This window comes from Typha angustifolia, chromosome 3 (assembly GCF_048772165.1).
Source record: "Typha angustifolia cultivar Huaian chromosome 3, ASM4877216v1, whole genome shotgun sequence".
NCBI classification, from domain to species: Eukaryota; Viridiplantae; Streptophyta; class Magnoliopsida; order Poales; family Typhaceae; genus Typha; species Typha angustifolia.
Window position 1 is genome coordinate 1213373 of NC_133241.1, and position 21584 is coordinate 1234956.

At 38.9% G+C, this 21584-nt stretch overlaps 2 protein-coding genes across 27 annotated transcripts; both read right to left on the reverse strand.

The window, feature by feature from the left end:
• Nucleotides 1-359: 359 nt before the first annotated feature.
• On the reverse strand, nucleotides 360-3276 carry LOC140758357 (putative pentatricopeptide repeat-containing protein At5g52630). Of its 2 annotated transcripts, none has more exons than XM_073094486.1 (2): nucleotides 2979-3276; nucleotides 360-2847 (listed from the first exon to the last, which is right to left on the reverse strand). In XM_073094486.1, the coding sequence occupies exons 1-2, from the start codon at nucleotides 3075-3077 to the stop codon at nucleotides 658-660; spliced, it is 2289 nt and encodes a 762-aa protein (XP_072950587.1). In that variant the 5' UTR covers nucleotides 3078-3276; the 3' UTR covers nucleotides 360-657. The 2 variants fall into 2 exon arrangements, with proteins under 2 accessions (XP_072950587.1, XP_072950586.1); XM_073094485.1 differs by having other exon boundaries at nucleotides 360-2850.
• A 1311-nt stretch (nucleotides 3277-4587) lies between these two features.
• On the reverse strand, nucleotides 4588-21328 carry LOC140780145 (disease resistance protein RGA2-like). 25 transcript variants are annotated; one of them, XM_073125511.1, is made up of 6 exons: nucleotides 17466-21327; nucleotides 8802-10967; nucleotides 5447-6378; nucleotides 5202-5313; nucleotides 4989-5096; nucleotides 4589-4909 (listed from the first exon to the last, which is right to left on the reverse strand). In XM_073125511.1, the coding sequence occupies exon 1, from the start codon at nucleotides 21208-21210 to the stop codon at nucleotides 17518-17520; it is 3693 nt and encodes a 1230-aa protein (XP_072981612.1). In that variant the 5' UTR covers nucleotides 21211-21327; the 3' UTR covers nucleotides 4589-4909; nucleotides 4989-5096; nucleotides 5202-5313; nucleotides 5447-6378; nucleotides 8802-10967; nucleotides 17466-17517. The 25 variants fall into 25 exon arrangements, with proteins under 25 accessions (XP_072981608.1, XP_072981612.1, XP_072981609.1 ...); XM_073125508.1 differs by having other exon boundaries at nucleotides 5202-5329; XM_073125507.1 differs by having other exon boundaries at nucleotides 4588-4909; nucleotides 5202-6378.
• Between the last annotated feature and the right edge of the window lie 256 nt (nucleotides 21329-21584).

Sequence of the window (21584 nt, forward strand, 5' to 3'; positions counted from 1 at the left end):
TTCATGGCGTAATTATAGAAATACATGTTTACCTGATAATGTAGTTGAGAGTGGGTTCCTGTTTAAGTCGACCATTAATTAGAGAAAATAAGACTTGAGATAGCTCAAAGAAAGACTGTTCTTATTACAAGGATAGGATGGTTAAGGGCAGGAAACAAAGAGACTGTTCACATTTAGGAGCATCAGATATGAATAAAAGGATTTGTACAGTGCAGATGATTGAAGTTCATACAGATCAGGGGCATTTTTTTGAGTTCTCTCTGATGCACCATATAAGAAGATACATGTATCAATTCTAATTTCCGATTCCCTTGGACTACCATTATCAAGTGGAGGAATAACAAATTATTGTTCTGTAAATATTTTTGCTATTAAGAGAATCATAATTTTTCTATTTCATTCAAGTCCAATTGACATACATGGATAGTGGTCTCAGGAAAAAAATTGATATTTTATTTTCGACAGGCAACGATTAAATCTCTATTTTCTGGCACAATAATTTACAAAGTTGACAATCTTCCCGTACATTGTAAACTCAACGGATTTTTCTTCGGATCCTGCTAAATCTTTCCATTGTTTACAGGTTATCTGCTAATATCACAGTCTGAGTGAAATCTAGCATCAAGAAGCTCATCTGGAACTCTATGAATTTATTTCTCACAAGAGAGCGGCAAAATCCCCACATGAGCATCTTCCATCCTTGAATTTGTGAAGCCTTTTGCTGTCCCGGACAATTATTTCTCTTTCTGTAAGTAGTGAAAAGAACTTTATAGAGCTATGGCAGTCCCTACACATGGTGATATTCTTAATAACTCGTATTGGTGCACCTGCTGACATGTTTATTAACGCAAATGCAACAGCTAATCTTTCACTGTGGTGTTTAATGGAACCAAGTGCCTTACCTTCGTCCTCTTCATCAGATAATTCTACACTTTTATAAGGTACATATCCAAATCCTTTTGCTCTCTCAAGCAAATTCTCCAACAACTCATACATCTCAGCACTTTGAACATGGGATCTGTCATCAGCTCTGAAGAAATATACCTTGTCTTTGACAGTAATCCAGCTCCTATCCCTAATACTTCCAATTTTCTCATCTTTCATCAGCTTCCTCACTCTTGAGACATCATGCCATCTCTCTGCTGATATATACATGTTAAGCAGCAACACATATGTCTCAATTCCTTTAGGCTTGAGCTCGAGTAACCTATCAGCAGCATAAAAACCTAGTTCCATATTCCCGTGGCTCCGGCATCCAGCAATTAGGATAGACCATATAATCTCATTGGGTTCAAAATCCATCTTCTTCACAAAAGTGAATGCATCTTCCAATCGTCCCAACCTCACAAACATATCAACCATACATGCGTAGTGGTCCATAACAGGCTTGATGCCGTACTCATTCTTCATCATGTTGAAATAGTATTCAGCTTCATCAACCATACCAGCATGGCTGCATGCCGAGAGGACACCCACAAAGGTGACCTGGTTTGGCCTCACTCCAGCAAATATCATGTCCTCGAAAAGCTGAATTGCTTCCTTGGATCGACCATGCTGAGAATATCCTGTGAGCATAGAAGTCCAAGAAATAAGAGTCCTTCTTGGCATCTCAATAAAAGCCTTAGTTGCTTTCTCAATGGAGCCACATTTGTTATACATGTTAACCAACGCACTGCTCACGACAACATCTGATAAAAAACCTGTTTTTATTGTTTGAGCATGGATTTGCTCACCCTGTTCTAAGGCCACAAGGCCACTGCAAATGGTTAGGACGCTCGAGAAGCTGAAAAGATCAGGTTTCAGACCTGAACCATTTAGCTTGAGGAATATCTTGAGTGCTTCCATTCCACTAGAATGAGCTGAGGTATCATCCTTTGCAAAATTCATCATCTGCGCATGCCCAGCTATCATTGCATTCCATGTGATCAGACTGACAGTCTCCATATCATCAAATAATCTCCTTGCTTCTTCAATTTCCCCACCCTTCAGATATAGGTACATCACTGAATTCTTCACTGGAATATTCGATTCACATCCGAATTTGATGCAGAAGGAATGGATTTGCTTGCCAATACCCAGATCTTGTGCTACAGAGCACAAGCTCAATGCACTAGTCAACGTGAACTCATTTGGCTCAACATTTTCCAAAAGCATTTCGACAAACAGTGTCAAACCCAACTCAGCATCACCATTATCACCGCAGGCAGATATGATCGTCGTCCAGGAGATCACATTCTTATCTGGGATTTTTTCAAAAGCTCTCAAGGCAGATTCCATGCTTCCACATTTGGAATACAAACTGCAGAGAGAGTTCCCCATACTCGTGTTGGACAATATTCCATACTTTATCATGTAACCATGAACTTGCTTGCCGAGATCAATAGAAAACAGAGCGCAGCAAGCACTCAAGACAGCTCCTAATGTGTAATTGGTAGGGTATACTCCTGACTCCAATAGTTCAATGAATACTTGAATAGCAGACTCCGGCTGAGAATTGTGAACATAGCCAGTGATAACAGCCGTCCAAGTGACAATATTCCGGTTCGGTGTTTTGTCAAATAGCTTGCGAGCATGGCCAGCCACCCCACATTTCATATATACATTGATGAGAGATGTAGCTACAAACAGGTCTTCATGGGTTCCAGTCTTTATAATATGCGCATGAAGGAGTTCGGCATCGGATACTGACTTGGTATCGATGCATTGCTGCAGGAGAGGGACATACGGAGCAGACTCAACATGGGTTCCTTCCTTTAAAATGTTAAGTGCTTCTCTGGCATCCAAAGTTTGCGGTAAAATCTCTGAGCCACTCTCTGGTGTCGACGGGCTTCTCTGATAAGAAGCACTCTGCTACAAAGACACCATTTTTTTTTTTTTTGAAGAATTACGCACTAAATCAGTAACGGGTATGAGAACAACTTGGATTGATGGGCATTCCCAAAATCTCAACTTTAAGCCGGAGATCAGAAGATCATTACCTTTTCGAGAGAAAGAGAGTTAGAAGAGAGCTTTCGGAGGTCATGATCGAGCTTCTGGAGTGTGGTGCCAGTGATGGCAAGGGATGGTAGAGAAGCCATTAAAAGAAAGAGAGAAGAGTATAGGAAGAGGCGGAGGAGGACGAGAAGAAGAGAAGAAGTGACATCGTAACACTAACGCATTTGGATTCTTCTTCCTTGCGTGAATCTTATCTTTCCCTTTGGTTTTTTCGCATTGGATCTTCCTCTTGTGGTGAGGAAGGAGTCTTAACCCCAAGTTTATGAGATAAGGCTTCGAGTGTTTTGTATTGCTTCTTGTGGTGTGGAGGGAAGAGAGAGGTTGGTAGTTAAAACTCGAAGGCAGGAAAGCTGATCGTCTACATGCGCGAGTGCAGGAATTTCCTGCAGTTGGTGCAACTTGGCATGCTTAATTAGTTTATCATTTTTCTAGATAACCACCTACCTTTTGGATTTATTGCAAACAACCTCTCTCCTTCTTAAATTTTTACAAATAGGCTCCCCTTTTATAGTATTTTGGATTTTGTTTACATAGTTGCCACTGTAAACGTTCAAAATATCATAATTGCCATCGGACATTTTTGTGCTTCATTCTCTTAGGTAAATCTAACTAATCATGATTAAAACATAACTTAGATCTAATTAAAACTATTTTGCCCTTATATAACTTATTAAAAATAGTTTAAAAGCTTGTCCAATATTATACTCAATATCATAATACAATAAAATACATCCTGTTTTAGTGAGATAAATTTTGTTGATAAATATTTTTACACCTTAATCTTTAAAAAGGGGTACTTTAATCACTTATATGTGTTTATTAATTTTAATAATAATCTGTTAGAAATATTTATTAAAAAATAATTATAATGATAGATCCAAAAGAGTCAAAAAAAAAAAAAGAAAAAGAAAAGAAAAAGAAGTGGCAATTCTGATATTTTAAAGAATGCAACAACATCTATGATATTTTAAAAGTCCATAGTATTTTTTGACATTCAGGATGTCTATTTGCAAGGTTAGCATGGGAGAAAAAGGGCATTTTGTCTATAAATTCTCAATTCTTGAATTTGAAAAAAGGAGGTGGTTTTTTTTTTGTAATAAGATTATATGGAGGTGATTAGTTGTAAAAAATAATTAATCAATTAGAAGTTTTTAAACTTAGTAGCCAAACTAGGGGCGGCAATCGGGTCGGGTTAAGCGGGTTCGAGTCAGATCATATTTAGGTTAAGTCAACTTCACCATAACATGAATTTGGGTAACACGACACGATTGCATTTAGTAGACACGAACATACCCCAATTATTAAATTTGGATAACACGACACGATTCGTCTAACCCGTTTATCTTATATAAAATTCAATATTTATTAATTTATCTAATCTAAATAGTGTATTATACAAAACCTATATAATATAATTACAATTCTAATAATTCACCATAACATAAATTCATACAACAAGTTTTAGTTCCAACTCTCAAATCTAATAATCCTTTAATAATTAAAACTGAGTTTAAAGTTTACAATTCATTACAAATTAAAATTAGTTTGAAATAAATAAACAATAATATTAAGCCCTCTATTTTATTGTCCAAAGATTATGACCTTGTCAAAAAGATTAAAAGAGAATGTAAACAACTAAAATATAAGATAAAGAGAAAGATTCTCGTACCAAACATCAATATTAAATATATAAGATATTGACAGTAAGAAACATAATATAAAAATTATATAAAAAAGGTACATGATCAAAACTTAGATTATAATTGATCTTTTTCTTAATGGTTACCAAAGATCTCAGGCTAAATTGTACCTTGGAATTGTTCATCCTCTTAACTGATAGGCTTACATCCTTTGCAGCAACCTCAATTTTTTTTATTGTCTCATCTACCGAATGCACTGAGCCAAGTTTCGTTTTCTATTTGTCATCGATTTGACAAAATTAGTTTACAGTAGAAAATGATAGAGATAAAAGCGGAAATCAGACTTTGAAATACCTGCTCCTGAAAAAGACCAGACAAATCTAGGTCAGTGGGCATTGCTATATCTTGGAAAGCATTGATAAACCTCTCGGATTTTCCATTTCCTGTCTGGCTTGTTCTCTCCTGCAAATCAATCTAGGTTGAGATTTTGATGTTTGTTTCTTAATGGCTAGAGAAAAAAGAAGGAAAGCTATGTGTCATAGAAAGAAAAATAATTTTAGTACTTACAGTAATCCTTTCAAGTGTTCTTCTATTGATATCATCTGCATCATCATTTTCATCATTTTCAATTGCAAACAAAGGCTTGTAATCCTCTCGAAACCATCCATCATCAAGATCTCTGATATTGTAGCCCGCTATTGTGAGAAAGAATGTAAGCTTCTTTCTTAACTAAAGAGATGCATCATTTTCCTATTGAAGAAAATAAATCTCATGAAGCTTGAGGTATACTTCAAAAGGATTTCAGAAGGTACCCTTATAGGAAATGGATCCAAAATCCTTGAAATAAGCTTCCTTTGCGAGGTTGATGATGAACAGCAAAGCTATTAGGAGAGGTGCCATGCGGCACCCCTCGTGCCATATGCTGCCACCGGCATGGCACGGCCATCCATGATTCTAATATCTTCTAAACTTCTACCGACTAGAGCTTTGGGAATTAGGGTGAGTAGTCGGTGAGGAGGCCCTCACGCCGCGACAACGCCGACACACTGGATGCGGCCATCTTTCTATCTTCGGCGAGCTGTGTGGTGTGAAGCTATAGAGGGGCCGCTGTAGGAGCTCAACTTGATGCTCCGGATATTGGAGGGCTACCCTCCTCTTGTGTTCGCCGGAGCGAGGAAGTTGGAGGAAAGACTCGCAGAGACGGCCACGGAATGGGCCTTCTTGCTCCAGGGAGGAGACTGCGGCTTCAATGGATCACTGCTTATTGTCAAAGCACACCACAATGGGTGTCTACCACTTGGTCTCTTCCTTGAGGACCACATTGATACCCCGTTGCCGCGAATACACCTCGATTCAGGTACTCAAACATGACCTTGCCAACGAGTCGCGGCTAAGGGAGGAGCTCGGTTGGGCTACCCCAGAAGATCAGCTTGATCATCGTGCCGTGTAGTGTTATTTGGGTGGGTGCTATTGGTGGTCAGAGCTCGTTGGTCATTGCTGCGATGCTGGTCATCCACATCAATACCCCATTGCTGGGCGATAGAAGAAGCTGGAGCAAAAGAGGAAGTAGGCAAAGCCGGACCAATCCGCTGTCTCACAGGTTGACGAGCAATGACGGGCTAGACTATTCTAGCTCGGCTCGAACCCGCCCGGCCCAACCCACTAGTGAGCGAGCTGGCGAACACATTGCCTAGCCTAGTTGGCCCGGTTTGAATCCAGCCCGGCCCGCTCAATGATCACCTCTCTGTGTTGGATAGTACACACACAGTACCATTAATTTTACAACATTTTCATAAGTTCTACATATTTCTTCTCAATTTTCATCTTCTTCGTACTGTTACACTTAATCAGATATCAAAACTAGTACAAAATGCATTGTTTATGATTGCATGCCATATCCCAATTAAGAGGGCTTATACATTGTCATTCCAAGAAAACTGAATAAAAGGAATGAGGAGAGAACTCAAGCAAGAATAGAATTGGAAAAGATAGATTCGTGAATCATCATCGTAGATGATGTTATTATGTTGAGTTTTGACTAATCCGACATCCGTTCATTTGTCGAGTCTGAATGCTTGTTGCCTGAAATTATCAAAGTAGCAAGTTTGAATGCTGGATTCAACAAGCATATGCAGATAAATGGATAGGCCAACGAGACTAAAGAATGATGTAATATAGATACTAGGTGAACAGTAAAAAAACAATAAGAGAAGGCCAGAAGTTATACTAATTTGGATCAATACTGAGTATGCAATCCGAAATGCTTGGCAATGCATCAAAGAGAGTTTATCCTCTTCTGCAATTTTAAATCATATCTGAAACTGAAACTATAATTTATCAACCTCTGAAGTACTTCTGGATTTCTTTGACCACTTTGTAAAGTTAATTGCACCAATCTAAGAATGTATGAGAGGAAAATTAGTTTCTCTAATATACTTCTATGGAGAACGTATGCACAAGGACAAGAATCAACAATAAACTGAGAGCAAGAAAGAAAAACATTCTGAAACTTGAGGACTAACAAAACATTTGAAAGTCAACAGTAAAGCATTATTCTTCTTAGTCAAGTCATATAATTATTTGCGACAAGCAGAAGTCTGTGCACTGCACAAAATGTTAGCTTACTATAAAATTGACATGAAGAACAAACAGAAAGGAAATGAAAGATGCAAATAGAACAACATAATCAGCAAAAGTTCACTTGAGAATAACTTGGCTGCAATGAAATAATAAGAAATCAACAATTTCGAACTGAAACATGAATTATGTAGCCTTGTGAATCAAAGGGAGTTGAAGATTAACTTAGCAGATTTATGTACTTCAAGTATAATTCCTGTTGAAATGTTTGCAGTAAATGTTTCTATAGTTTGATGTGCCATCAATAGTTACTTGAGCTTGATAAGGTTAATGCCTTGACTCAATGAGGACTTATTAATATTTGTGATTCGGTGAAGAACTATTGGTGAATAAGCAGAATGACTAGAAACAAGAAATAAGAGAATAGCTAAGACTTGATAAAGTTATTTTATACATCTAATATAATTTCTACTTAAACTAAGATTATAGGAGTTTCTTTATTAACTAGCTGAAGTCATATTGGAGTCTCTGAATTATAAGATTGACGTACCAACTCCCCAGCAGTGGTCAGCAGTAGTCTTTGATTAAGTAAGATGATGGGAGTTTTTGAATAACTACCTCAGCATAAGTCTTCTGGTTTGTCAAAGCTCTCCACCAGTTGAATCAAAGATAAAAATGACATGCAATAAGCAAACTGGGCATCTTTGACTAATAGAATGCCTTTCCAAACTAAAGTATCTGAGTAGCAATAGAAATAATACCATATAACAGTATATTTTATGTATATCCAGAACAGATTGGTGCTATCTAGATTGATTGGATTACTACTACAATCACATCACAGGGACATCTAAATGATGAGCTATTACATTCAGGATATATTCATCAATTATCACCTGAAGCTACCACAGTGTATTGCCTTGATGAGTTTGGACTAACCTCACAATCTCATTATTTGTCAAGGCTAAGTATTTGACCTCTCGTATATAAGGTAGTTTGCCAGAAATTATCAAAGCGATAAGCTTCATATACTTGAAGCTATAACAATATTTGTCAATAAATGGAGAAGCCATGAGCCAGTGAAATTTTTTCCTGTTACTTTTGTTGTAAGAGCATAGAACTACTAATATCATGCATGGTACAAACAAAGCAAGACGATTAGGGTCAATTTCTAGCCTCTAGAAGGCTAGGATAATTCATACTTATGCATATCATTAATGGTGAAGACATGAGGAACAGTGATCAACTGTTCACTACAAAGAGATGCTCTTCTTTTCTTTTCTTTTTAATGCAAATTTAATATCTAAAAGTAAAGCCAGAACATATACAACCTGCAAATGATCTGGCTTTCCCTGGCCACTTATGCTATACTATTACTATCAACTGCAACAATTACAAAATGGAATCTGAAATGCATCAACAATTATAACAATACGAGCATGGATTCTTCCTACAATGAGATTAATCAAAATGCATGCATGAAAAACAGAGCAATGAAAACATGGTGGTAATGTTGCCAAGGGATACAAACAGAAAGGGAGGGAGAGAAATGGGAAATGCAGACTGAAAGGCAAGAGAATATGGTGATACCTCATGGATCAAACAATGAGAATCTAGTTGATTCTTATGTCTGAATGTGAGCAATTGCTGACCAATCAGGCTCATCGCCCTTGCAGTACTGCTCTTCAAACAAAGGCATGCCCTCCTTGTTAGGTATTTACTGAAAGTTGGGGCAGTAATGTATCCATGATTTTTTGAGTGACTGCAGGTTATTCACCTCATGAAAGGCATGGAGATTCCGACAATATTTTCTGTGTAATTCTTGGAGTGACGTGAGATATTGAAGTGTCCGCCCATCCAATTCAGATTCCTCAGAATATTTGATTACTAGTTGCCCAATGGAGGCAAGGCCTTGTCAGCTAAGCAACACTTTGAGCAGTAAGGTGTTGCAGACCACAAGAGTAGATATGGATGACAACCCCACTTCTTCCGGCACCCATGCAACCTAATCTGGCCCTGAGGATGGCAGCAGAACCAGCTTTGGACATCCGTATATTTCCAATCTGTCAAGTGAAGGGAAGGCATCAAGGTTGGCAAGTGATAAAAGCTCTTCACAATTAGCGAGAACTAAGTTTCGGAGTTTATTTTTTTCTGCCACACCAAATCACATCTGAAATTGAAACTATAATTTATCGATCGACCATTGGGGCACTTTTGGATTTCCCTGACCACCTTTGTTAATCAACTGCAACAATCTGAGAATGAATGAGAGGAAAATTAGTCTGTCTAATATACTTCCATGGAAAATGTCCAGAAAGCATGAAAGAGTCAAAACTAACAGTAATAACTATCAGATGAAATAATGAGAAATTGGTGATTGCAAATTGAAACGTGAGGATATTGCCTACTGAATCATAGAAGTTGAAGACGAACTAGTTAGATTCATGTAAGTCAGGTAAAACTCATGTTGATGTGCTTGAATTAGATGGTCTAGAACTAGATGTGCCATCAGTAATTACTTGACTACAGTTCATGCCTTGACTCAATGAGGATAGCTTATTAACATTTATGGTTCCCTTAAGAATGAATGGAGAATAACCAGAATGAACAGAAACAAGGATAAAAACCAGAATGAGGAGTCAACTGTTTCAAAGTAATATTCAAGTCTCTGAATTTATACGATTGGCATGCCGACCCCCAACTAACTACCTCATGATAATCCTTTCGCTTGACTCCTAATAAGTTCTCTGACAGTAGTCAGCATAGTCTGCTGGTCAATTGAATTGAAGAAAATATGAAAAAAAACATTAATAGATAAGTTTAGTGGTTGCTATCTCTGATTAAGTGTTTGCCCAAACAGCAAACATCTAAATAACAATAGAATATAACAGTACATTTCTCTATGTCCAGAACAGATTGACGCTATCTAGAGTACTTGGATTCACAAAATAATATCACAGCAACGTCTAAAGGAAGAGATATTCTGTCCAAGATATATTCATCAATTATCACTTCATACTACCACATCATATTGCCTTCATGAGTTTGAACTAGCTGTAAAGTCTCATTATTTACTATACAGGGTAATTTTGCCGAAATTATCAAAGCAGTAAAAACACATTAGAGATAAAAGTCCTTCCCCAACTTTCAGTCACTTCATAGCAAGGAAAGCATGCCACCTTTTCTGCTAAAATTATCAGTAATTAAATGTCATCCCATGTTTGAGGAGCAATACCGTAAAGGCGACGGGCCAAACCAACCTATGATTCTCTCAATTCCTTATGTAAAATTCAATTGCTCAGGACGAGGAATGAGGAAAAGGATAAACTCTCTTTGATGCATTGCAGATTGAAGTCCATCTTGTCACTTACCCACAAGAATATGCCAATTTAGAATTCAATTGCATTTCTAGAAATCTCTTTTCACTTGCCTGCAAGAATATGCCAATTTAGTTTCTTCTGTTTGACATGACCAAATGCTTCTCCAAACTTCAAAAATTAGTGGCAGTGCAAAATAAAATCATGAGTCATTGTAGTTTTGTACATGGGAAATATATAGTTAGTGCTCTGAGTACTTGAATAACTCCATAATAACATCACCCCGATATTTAAAATAAACCTGAAATTAAGATATATTCATGAATCTTCGTAGTTCATGACATTATATTGTCGAGTTCCGACTTATCTGACATCTGTTCATATGTTGAGGCCAAAATCAAGCATGTGGTATGTCTCTCCTGTCCATGAATGTTGTTGCCTGAAATAATTAAAGCAGTAAATTTAAATAGTGAAAGCAACAAAGATAATGTAGATAAATGGATATGCCACAGTAAATATTAAACTTTCGTTACTTTTACGACAGTTAGTAGGTCTACAGTGAAAATAATAAGAAAAAGCCAGAAGTCATACAACTTGGTACAACAGTGAAGATGCAATCCTGAATGCAATTTTCTTTTCTTTTCCTTTTTCTGTGGAATGAAAGCCTAGGCTCAATCAAATTATGAAATAGAGATATACAACAGATACAAACAAAGCAGCAGTTCAGACAACCACACCAAAACTCAACAAAGTTCAGCAGTTATAGAATGCGAATTAACACCTTCACGGAACTTTTATAATTACACAAAAGACGACAATCATAAAGAAGGAGATCTGATCAATCCAAATAGGAACTCAATCTGGAATGCAACAATGCACCAAAGAGAAGCAGAGTTTATTCTGAAACTGAAACTATAATTTATCAACATCAGAGGTTCTTCTGGATTAATTTCTCTAACCACCTTTTCATAGTCAACAGTAAAAAGAAATGAGAGGAAAATTAGTCTATCTAACATATTTCCATGGACAATATACTCACAAGAATAAGAATCAATAATAAACTAAGAGCAAGAAAGAAAAACACTCTTACAGATAAAACTGGTGGTGTCAGAATCGAAAAAAAAAAATTTGGGGGTTGAGAGAGGAGGGTGCATGTGCAGCCCCTCCCCTCTCCCTCTCCGGCACGCAACGAAGCGCGGAAAAGAGGGGATTTCATCTAATCCGAATAGGATTAGATTTGATCCTCTTCTAATCTATAAATTTAACCCTAATCCTCTCTCTCTCCTCAACACCCCCCAGCCTTCTTCTCCTCCCCGGTGAGCCCTCTCTCATCCTTCTAGTTTAATTTAAATTTAAATAGATAAATCAGAAATACCTAATTCGCGGAATTCGGTCTCGTCGGCAAATCTGGCTGGCCGGCGGCTTCGGGTCGCAACCGCATCGCCACCGGAAGCTTCGTGCTCCAAGCCGGGGTCGGTGTTGTCTTCTGGGGAGCTCTCGTGGCTCCGATTGACGTCGACTTCAGTTTCGACCGTCGGCGGTGAGTTCTCCACCTCGTGAGGACGACGAAATAGAGAGAGAGAGAGAGAAAGAGAGAGAGAGGGAGCCAGTCGTGACCCGCCGTCGGCAGAGTCACCGGCGACCACTCTCTCTAGTTTTCTCCCTTCCTCGTGTTGGACGCGAGAAGAGAGAAGAAGGGGTGGGTTGGGCTCGGGTTTATCCCGAGTCAACCCCCTTTTTCTTTTAAATTCAGGTTGGGTTCGGGTTCGGGTTTGGATTTCGAATCCACAGACCCGACCCGAACCAATTAAATTGGATGGGTTGCGGGCTAAACCGCAGCCCAATCCATTTTCTCGGCTGGGCCTTGGCCCAGCCCGATTAGTTTCGTTTAGCTGGGCTTTGGCCCAGCCCGATTAGCTTTATTTTTGAAATGGGCTAGGCCAGCATTAGCCCAGCCCAATCCAATGGGTAAATTTAAACTCATTTTAGTTCTTTTTGGTTTTTTTTAAATTTTAAAAATAGTGTTATTATTCAAATTTAAAATTTTGATTATTATTTATTATTTAAGGTGGTGATTTTTAGTATGTGAGCTAGAAATTTGAGATTCGGTTGTTTTACCTAGACTCAGGTGAATGGGTTTAGTCACATATTTATTTTATTATATTTCATACCTTTGTTAGACCATGAAAATTTTCTGTGTGCAAATTAAATTTTGCCCACAGGAGTAGGGAGCAAGAGCCAGCTCCTGCTCACGCACCAGCTCTTGCACCTACTGTTATTCCTGGTTCGGAATCGGAAGCTGCTCCTACCTAGACTCCTGCCCCTGCCTAGATCCCCACTCCTGCCCGAGATCATGCTACTCATATAGTGGTATTAGTGCTTCAGACCCTTCTTCAGGCCATTGGAGGACAATCATCGCAGACTCCGACTACATCAAAGTCAAGGCCCCTTAGTCTAGATAGGGGTACAGTGTTTGAAAATTTTTTGAAGGCATCTCCACCTACCTTTAGAGGGACTACTAATCCGATAGAAGCAGAGGCATGGCTGCTGCGAATCGAGAAGATATTACAAGTTTTGGATTGTTCAGAGGATCAAAAGGTTGCTTTGACGACCTATATGTTTGAGGATCGGGCAGATCACTGGTGGCGGATGATTGAGCGCCAGTACATTGGACGAGAGAAGGAGCTGACTTGGGGAAACTTTAAAAGGATTTTCTTCGAGAAATACTATCCTCAGGCATTAAAGAAGAAGAAATATGATGAGTTCTTTGAGCTGAGACAGGGAGACATGTCTGTGGTGGACTTTGAGGCGAGGTTCACTGAGCTGTTACAATTTGTTCCACATATAACAACGAGCGAGGAAGAGAAAGTTAGCTTCTTCGTGGGTAAGTTGCGGCCAGCCATCAGAGATAAGATATCACTATTTCAGTGTCAGATACTTCCAGAAATGGTGTCTAAGGCACTCTTCGCCGAGAGAAACATTGGGGAGCTTCACCAAGAACGAGAACAGCAACATCCACAAAAGAAGCCGAGGAGGTACCGGGAGCAAAACAGAGGAGGTGGTCAGCCGTCTGGACAGCCCTTGAGGGCCGGGAGTGGACCAAACCTTTCTGGGGAAGGTCTCAAACAGAGTCAGCTTAAAAATTGTACGAGGTGTGGACGCTCACATTCATCTAGTGTTGGGTGCAATGGAGTACCACGAAGCTGCTACAACCCTTTTGGTTCACCTGATTTTCTTTCCTTATTACCTATTGCACCTGAGATTATGGAATCATATTTAGCAGTGACTACATCCATAAGGAGGACCATACTTTTAAATCTTATCTACAAATCTTGTTTAGTAGAGACAGACAGTCAGAAACTTCTAGGAGATCTTATTTGTCTAAACATGCATAATTTTGATGTTATACTGGGTATGGATTGGCTATCTGCACATCATGCTATAGTGGATTGTAGAATAAAAAGGGTTACATTTTCTATCCCGGAGAAGCCAGAATTTTTCTTCCAGGGTGAGCGAAAGATTTCTACGATCAGTATTATCTTAGCACTTCAAGCAAATCGATTAATGAAGAAAGGATGCTCAGGCTTTTTGGCATCAGTAATGGGCGTAGAGCGTGCAGAGCAGGAGATTTATGAACTTCAAGTGGTAAATGAATTTTCAGATGTTTTTCCTGAAGATCTACCTGGTTTTCCACCCGATAGAGAGATAAACTTCATCATAGATCTGCTCCCTGGCACTGAACCAATATCAAAGGCACTCTACAGGATGGCACTAGCAGAACTTAGAGAGTTGCAGACCCAACTTCAAGAGTTGCTGGATTTGGGTTTTATTCGTCCGAGTGTATCACCTTGGGGAGCACCAGTTTTATTTGTAAAGAAGAAAGATGGATCGATGCGTCTTTGCATTGATTATCGAGAGTTAAATAAAGTCACTGTGAAGAATAGGTATCTACTACCCCGGATCGATGATCTTTTTGATCAACTGTAAGGCTGTCAAGTCTTCTCAAAAATTGATTTGAGGTCTAGTTATCACCAATTGAAGATCAAGAATGAAGATATTGTAAAGACAGCATTTAGAACTCGCTATGGTCATTATGAGTTCTTAGTGATGCCTTTCGGTCTTACAAATGCACCTGTAGCTTTTATGGACTTAATGAACTGGATCTTCAAAACCTTCTTGGACCAGTTTGTTGTGATATTTATTAACGATATATTGATCTATTCCAAGAGCAAAGAAAAGCATGAGGAACATCTGAGAACAATACTTTAAACTCTTCGTGAGGAAAAGTTTTATGCCAAGTTTAAGAAGTGTGAGTTTTGGTTAGATGTGGCGTTCTTAGGACATATAATCAGCAAGGATGGAATCAAAGTGGATCAAAAGAAGATCGAGGCTGTTAGCAAATGGCCGAGGCCTACTTCAGTATCTGAAGTACGCAGTTTCCTTGGATTGGCATGCTACTATAGAAGGTTTGTGGAGGGATTTTCACGGATTGCCTTGCCACTTACCTCACCAAAAAAGGGGTGAGATTTGAGTGGTTAAATGATTGTGAAAATAGCTTTCAAGAGCTCAAGCAGAGATTGATTTCAGCTCCTATCCTTTCACTTCTGACAGAGGGCGGTAACTTTGTAATCTACAGTGATGCATCCCGACAGGATCTCGGTTGTGTTTTGATGCAGTATGGAAAGGTGATAGTTTATGCATCTAAACAACTTAAGATTTATGAGAAGAATTATCCTAATCATAATCTTGAGTTGGTTGCGGTGGTTTTTACACTAAAGATTTGGCGTCACTACCTTTATGGAGAATCTTGTGAAATTTTCACTGATCACAAGAGTCTCAAGTATATCTTCACTCAGAAAGAACTTAATTTGAGGCAGCGTAGGTGGCTAAAATTAATCAAGGATTATGATGTTAGTATAAATTACCATCCTGGAAAGGCAAATGTGGTAGTCGATGCTTTGAGCAGGAAATCGTCAGCGGGGCGACTGAGCGAGATGTACCTGGACTCCACACCTCCACTTAGGATTCACCTATTTACTCTTCCTCTCTTTTAGATTTTATGTTTTAGATTAAAAGTTTTATTTATTTAGTTTAGAGACTCAAAAACATTAACATTATTTTATGTTATTGCAATTAGTAATAAAAATTTAATAAAGCAGATTTTTATTTTATTCATTTATTTTGCCATCGTATATGTAGAAAGTATTGATAAAGCTTCGTGTATCTTAAGTATATTGAGATGCATGGCCGGTCATGATTCGTTTTACGGGTCGTGACAGGTGGACTAACAAAAGATTTTTCTCTCAACAGTAGAAAAAATATTCTTCTAATTAGTCAAGTCATATGATTGATTGTGATACGAAGAGCTCCAGAAATTGTACAAAAATATTGGCTTACTATACAATTGACACGAAAAAGAATCAGAAAGGAAAGGAGAATGCAAATAAGACTACATAATCACCACAAAAGTTCACTTAAGAGTCCTTGGCTGCAAAATAATAATAAATCAACTATTTCAAACTGAAACACGAGCAATGTAGTCTTGCTAATCAAAGGAAGTTGAAGATTATCTTATCAGATTCATGTACTTCAAGTAAAATTCTTAGTGAAGTGTTTGCATCAAATGTTTGATAACAAGATGTGCCATCAATGATTACTTGACGTTGTTAAGGTTTGTGCATTGACTCGTTGACTACTTTTTGTGATTCCATGAAGAACTAATCAAGAATAAGCAGAGTGAACAGGACCAAGGAATAAGTTTAAAAAAGGCACAAATATAATAGGAAAATTTAGTGAATGCTATCTTTCACCAAGTGCTCCAAATTTCAAGTATCTGACAGCAATAGAAATAAAACCATATAACAGTCTATTTCTTGTATATCCAGAACAGCACCATACTACTAAAATAACATCACAGCGATATCTAAATGATGAGATATTACATGCAGGATATATTCATCAGTTATCACCCAAGACTACGACAGTTCTTGCCTTCATGTGTTTGGACTAACTCCACAATCTCACCATTTGTCAAGGCCAAGTATTTGATCTTATCTCATATACAGGATTACAGGATAGCTTGCCTGAAATGATTAAAGCAGTAAGCTTTATATAGTGGGAAGCTAACTATATTTGCCAATAAATGGAGAAGCTACGAGCTAATAAATTTACAGTTTACCCCTGTGGTTTGGCCCAATTGTACGAACCCTACTGTGCTTTCAACTTATGCACTTAGCCCCTTAGGTTTGGATGAAAGTGCAATAGTTACTTTTTTCATCATATTTGATAGTGCTAACCATTGATCAACTTCTCCCCCCATAAAACTATATTTATATGACGAAAGTACCAATCTCACTAAAAGGAAAAGTCCATACAACTTTATACGTAGGAGCAAAATTATCATTTCACCTTACTGTTAACAGCAGATTAGCAATTGCATCTTAGTTCGTACCAAAGAACAGGTAAGCATTTAAGTTGAAAGTATTGCAATTGGCCAAACCATAGGGACGGGGCATTAAAATATAATTTCCCTAATTTTTTCTCCTACATTTACTTTGGCAAGAGCATAAAATATATCAATGCTGAAGACACAATTAAGAAAAGGGATCAATCATGCACCAAAGAGAGGCTTATTTTTTAATGCAAAAATCAACATCTGAAAACAAAGCCAGAATATAGACAACCTATGAATCATTCATTGCTTTCCTAAGCACCTTTTGATATACTGTAACTATCAACTGCAAAAATATTGAAGTGGAATAAGAACATCAATAATTATAACAATGTGAGCATGGATATTTCCCACAATGAGATTGATGAAAATGTGTGCAGATAAAACTTAGAAGAGAGCAACAGAAAAGTGGCGGCTGATGAGACTGAAGCATACAAACAGAAAGGGAGGTAGAGCAATGAAAAAGCCAACAGCATGCAGTGATACCTTTCGAGTCATATCAAAATGATGACAATCTGCAGTTATTCAACTATGTCGTTCAGCAGATTCTTATGTCACGAATGTTAGCAATCGTTGGCCTATGAGGCCCATTGTTGTGGTACCGCTCCGTAAATAAAGGGTTGCAGCAAATTGCTAATAAGCTTTGCAGAAAAGGCGGCATGCCCCCTTTGCTAGGCAATGACTGAAAGTTAGGACACATCATAATATTCAATTTCTTGAGTGAGTGCAGGTTCTTCAACTCAGGCAAGGCTTGAAGACTCTTGCAGTTTTGAATGTGTAACTTTCTGAGGGAGGTGAGATGCTGAAATGTCTCTTTATCTATTTCTAATTCATTGGAACCACAGATTTCTAGTTCTTCTATGCCGGCAAGGCCTTTTCTACTAAACAACACTTTGAGCAGCAAGGTGTTATCAATCCTCAGAGTGGAGACTGATGACAAGCCAATTTCTTCTCCTTCTACCTGATCTATCCCTGAGAATGGTGGTGGAGTCAGCTTTGGACATCTTAATATTGTCAGTTCTTTGAGCGATAAGATGGCTTCAAGGCTCACAAGTGATGAAAGCTCTTTACAATCATTAATAACTAACTCTTCTAGTCGTGTCAACCGTTGCATCCTCTTGGGAAAGGAAATTGTTGTCAAATCTGGTAACATGGATAACTTCAATGACCGAAGAGAGAAGGAGGTGGAAGACAAAGACAAAGAATTCGATGGACATGAAGTCCTTAAGAATTTGGGAAAAGTAGTCAACCCTACATAACTAATGTGCAATGTTTGTAATGTAGATGGGATGGGTGGAATTGCTTTTAGTTTCGGGCAATCTCTGATTTGAAGCCTCTGGAGGTAGGGAAACAAGGGGACCCTCTCTTCTGTAAGGCTCAACAGTGATGAAAGCTCCTTACAATTAGTAATAACTAAACTTTTGAGTCGTGTCAACTGTCGCAACCCTTGAGGAAAGGAACTTACGATTTCTTCTCCCCCTTCCAACACCCCTTCAACCCAACCTGGATCTCTGCATGGCAGTGGCACCAACCCTACTTTCCTAATTTCCGATGTTTGGAGTGTAGCTGAGAGGGGCATAACTGCTTTTAGTTTTGGGCACTTGTTGATTTGAAGGTTCTCGAGGACGGGAAACAAAGGGACCGTCTCGTCTGTAGACCACGCTTCCCATTGTGGCAAGTCTTCGAATATCAATTGTTCCAAGGATGGAAAGCCCCTTCCTCCATGAAACCCACGACCGACTTCTTTTACAACATGCATAATGCGCAGCTTAAGAACCTTCAACCGCGGAAGCTGTCCAAGAGGTGGGAGGTCCTCCCATGCCCTACAAGAAATCAGGCAAAGAACTACTAGGTTGGCCAGTGAGTGATCAAGCCAACTAGGAGATCGGGTGCCTCTATAGAGACAGATCACAAGCTCTTTAAGATTCCGATGTGGACGGAGGCCTTCTAGTATTCCATTCTCCACCTCAATAGGTTGTATATTCCTTTCACCAGATCCCCACCATAACTCTAACTTATCAAGATTCCCTTTGTCACACAGCCTAGCTTCTCTGGCTTCTTCCTCGCCGCCCACAAACTCAAGATACTCAATTCTAAGATGTCCGCGAAGCTCCCTTAGGTATTTCAATGGTGCAAGCTGATTGTTTGGAGCCTCATTCACAGGATACCAACATAATCCTTGGAGACAAGTCATTTTCCCTATCCATGATAAATTTTTTATCAATCCAACAGAATAAATAAAGTGCCGCAAATTAATCAGGTTCATGCCTTCAGGAAAATGATTCAACTGCATGCCATGAATCTTTAACGTCTGTAGATGATAGAGCTTGGTTAGTCCATCTGGTAAGTCTGTGATATCATAATTTGGTAATTCTGTGATTTTCTTAGAGAGATCTAAGTAGCGGAGATGTTTCAGATTATCAGGACACTTTCTCATGCGACAGTTATTCAAAGTAAGCAGGCGAATTCTTCTCAGTTGTGTAACCACATCTGGAATACTACCATAATCTAGAGAGGTATTGCCCGACACAATCAAGGTACGTAGATTATTCAACACAAACGTGTACTCCTTTAGTTTGGCCAGATGCTTTGGGTTTAGATATAGATGAAGAATGGTCTTTGGGATTGTCCCGAACTCATCTCCTTCAATTCTTAAGCAGTCTTCTTTGGAAACAGATTCTGCCAAATCATGTAGTAGGTCATGTATAGTGTAATGATTCTCGTAATATCTAGTTGACTGAAAGAATGACTTGGATATCAATTCATTAAGGTAGCCCTCTCCAACATCCTCAATTCTCTTCCTCGTGCTGTCATGATGAATCATGCCCTGTGCCATCCACATTCTTATCACATCTTCACGTTTGAACCTCCAGTCCTTTGGATATATGCTTAAGTAAGCAAAACACTGCTGTAAATGGGAAGGTAAGTGTAGATAACTCAGTTTGAGAGCTGCCATTATGCCATCTTCACCCTTCTCTAATTCCCATATCTCACTCTTGGAAATGCTCTCCCAGTGATCAACATCTAAGTTATCTTTCAGCAGTCCACCCACGGTCTTTGCAGCCAAAGGCGACCCCTTTAGCTTTGAAGCTATTTCCTTCCCTATGGCTACTAATCTTGGATGCTCCTCTGGATTGGCACCACCAAATGATTGCTCCTTGAAGAAGGACCAATACTCATCCTCTGGTAATCCCTGCAGTTCAATTGGGTCCATAGTTCCCATCAACTTTGCGGCCTCTTTTAATCTGCTGGTCAACAAGATCTTGCTTCCATCTTTCCCATAGCACAGTGGAGCTTTAAGTGTATCCCATGCTTGCCTCTGAGTCTCATTCCATATGTCATCGAGGATAAGAAGAAATTTCTCTAAGCGAAGCTTATCCTTGAGAAGTTCTTGTAATTTGTTGAAACTTGTGACACCTGCATAGCTGCTGGCATGCCGACCTGATTGATCTAACATTTCTCTTGTAAGCCTGTCCACATCAAAGTTCTCAGAGACGCAGACCCACATCTTGAGGGAGAAGTGGCTCTGCACCCTCTCATCATTATACACGACCTGGGCCAGAGTAGTCTTCCCGACACCACCCATGCCGATTAATGGAAGGACGGGAACATTTCCGTTGGCACCGTAAGTCTCTGTCCTCAGTAGAACGTTGATGATCTCTTCCTTCTCCTTCACACGACCGACAAAACTATGTTCAAGAGCCAGCAAACCACCGGTGATACGCTGCCCGGCGACGTCTGCAGGCTTCTTAGACTGTCCATCCGAACTCAACAGCTGGATGAAGTTCCCAACATTAGAAGCAATCCTTTCTAACCTCTCCACAAGGTTGCTCAGCTCTTCGACGTCCTCATCAGGTGAAAATAGGCTCTTGACAGTATCGCATACACATATGAAAACGCGAGAGGAAGAGGAGTTGGTCGAACTCACCTCGCCTTCGGCTATCTGTTGAAGGCGTCGGTACTCGAAGGTGTCGAGCAAGTCGTCCGCCTGGTAGGCTACGTTCTTGAGGTTGATCAACCATCGTTTTAATGATTGATTTTGGATCTGCTGCATCTTCTCCGCTGCTTCGACTACGCTCTGGACCTCTATGAGCAGTTCTTCGAGCCTTTCCAGCTTGCTTTTCACGCAAGAGTGCAGCTCGTACTTCCTCTGTAAGAACGTACTGGTTTTATCCAGCAACACTTGCAAAGTAGGAGACCCGAAAATCCCTGCAGCTGTGGACATAGCCATCTCTCCCCAAATCGAGCACCAAGTGATCCAGAGAGAGAGATGAGAGAAGAAAGACGTGATCAGGTGATGGACAACAGCTAACAAGTCAAAGTCCTCCTTTTATGTCTTATTAAACCATTGATTAGAAATGAACAATTTTTACGTGTGTTAAGTTAATTATTTTTTATGAATATAATAGAAATGTAATAAATTTAAAAGATATTATCTGTTTAATAGATAATTATTATTTTTTAAATATATTGCCTTACACATTATTTTTTAATAATTATATTATCTTAATAATGTATCAAGTAAAAAAAAAAAAATATATATATATATATATATTATAATAAGAGTATTTGTTATGATCCGAAATCGTAATCATGACTGGCCAT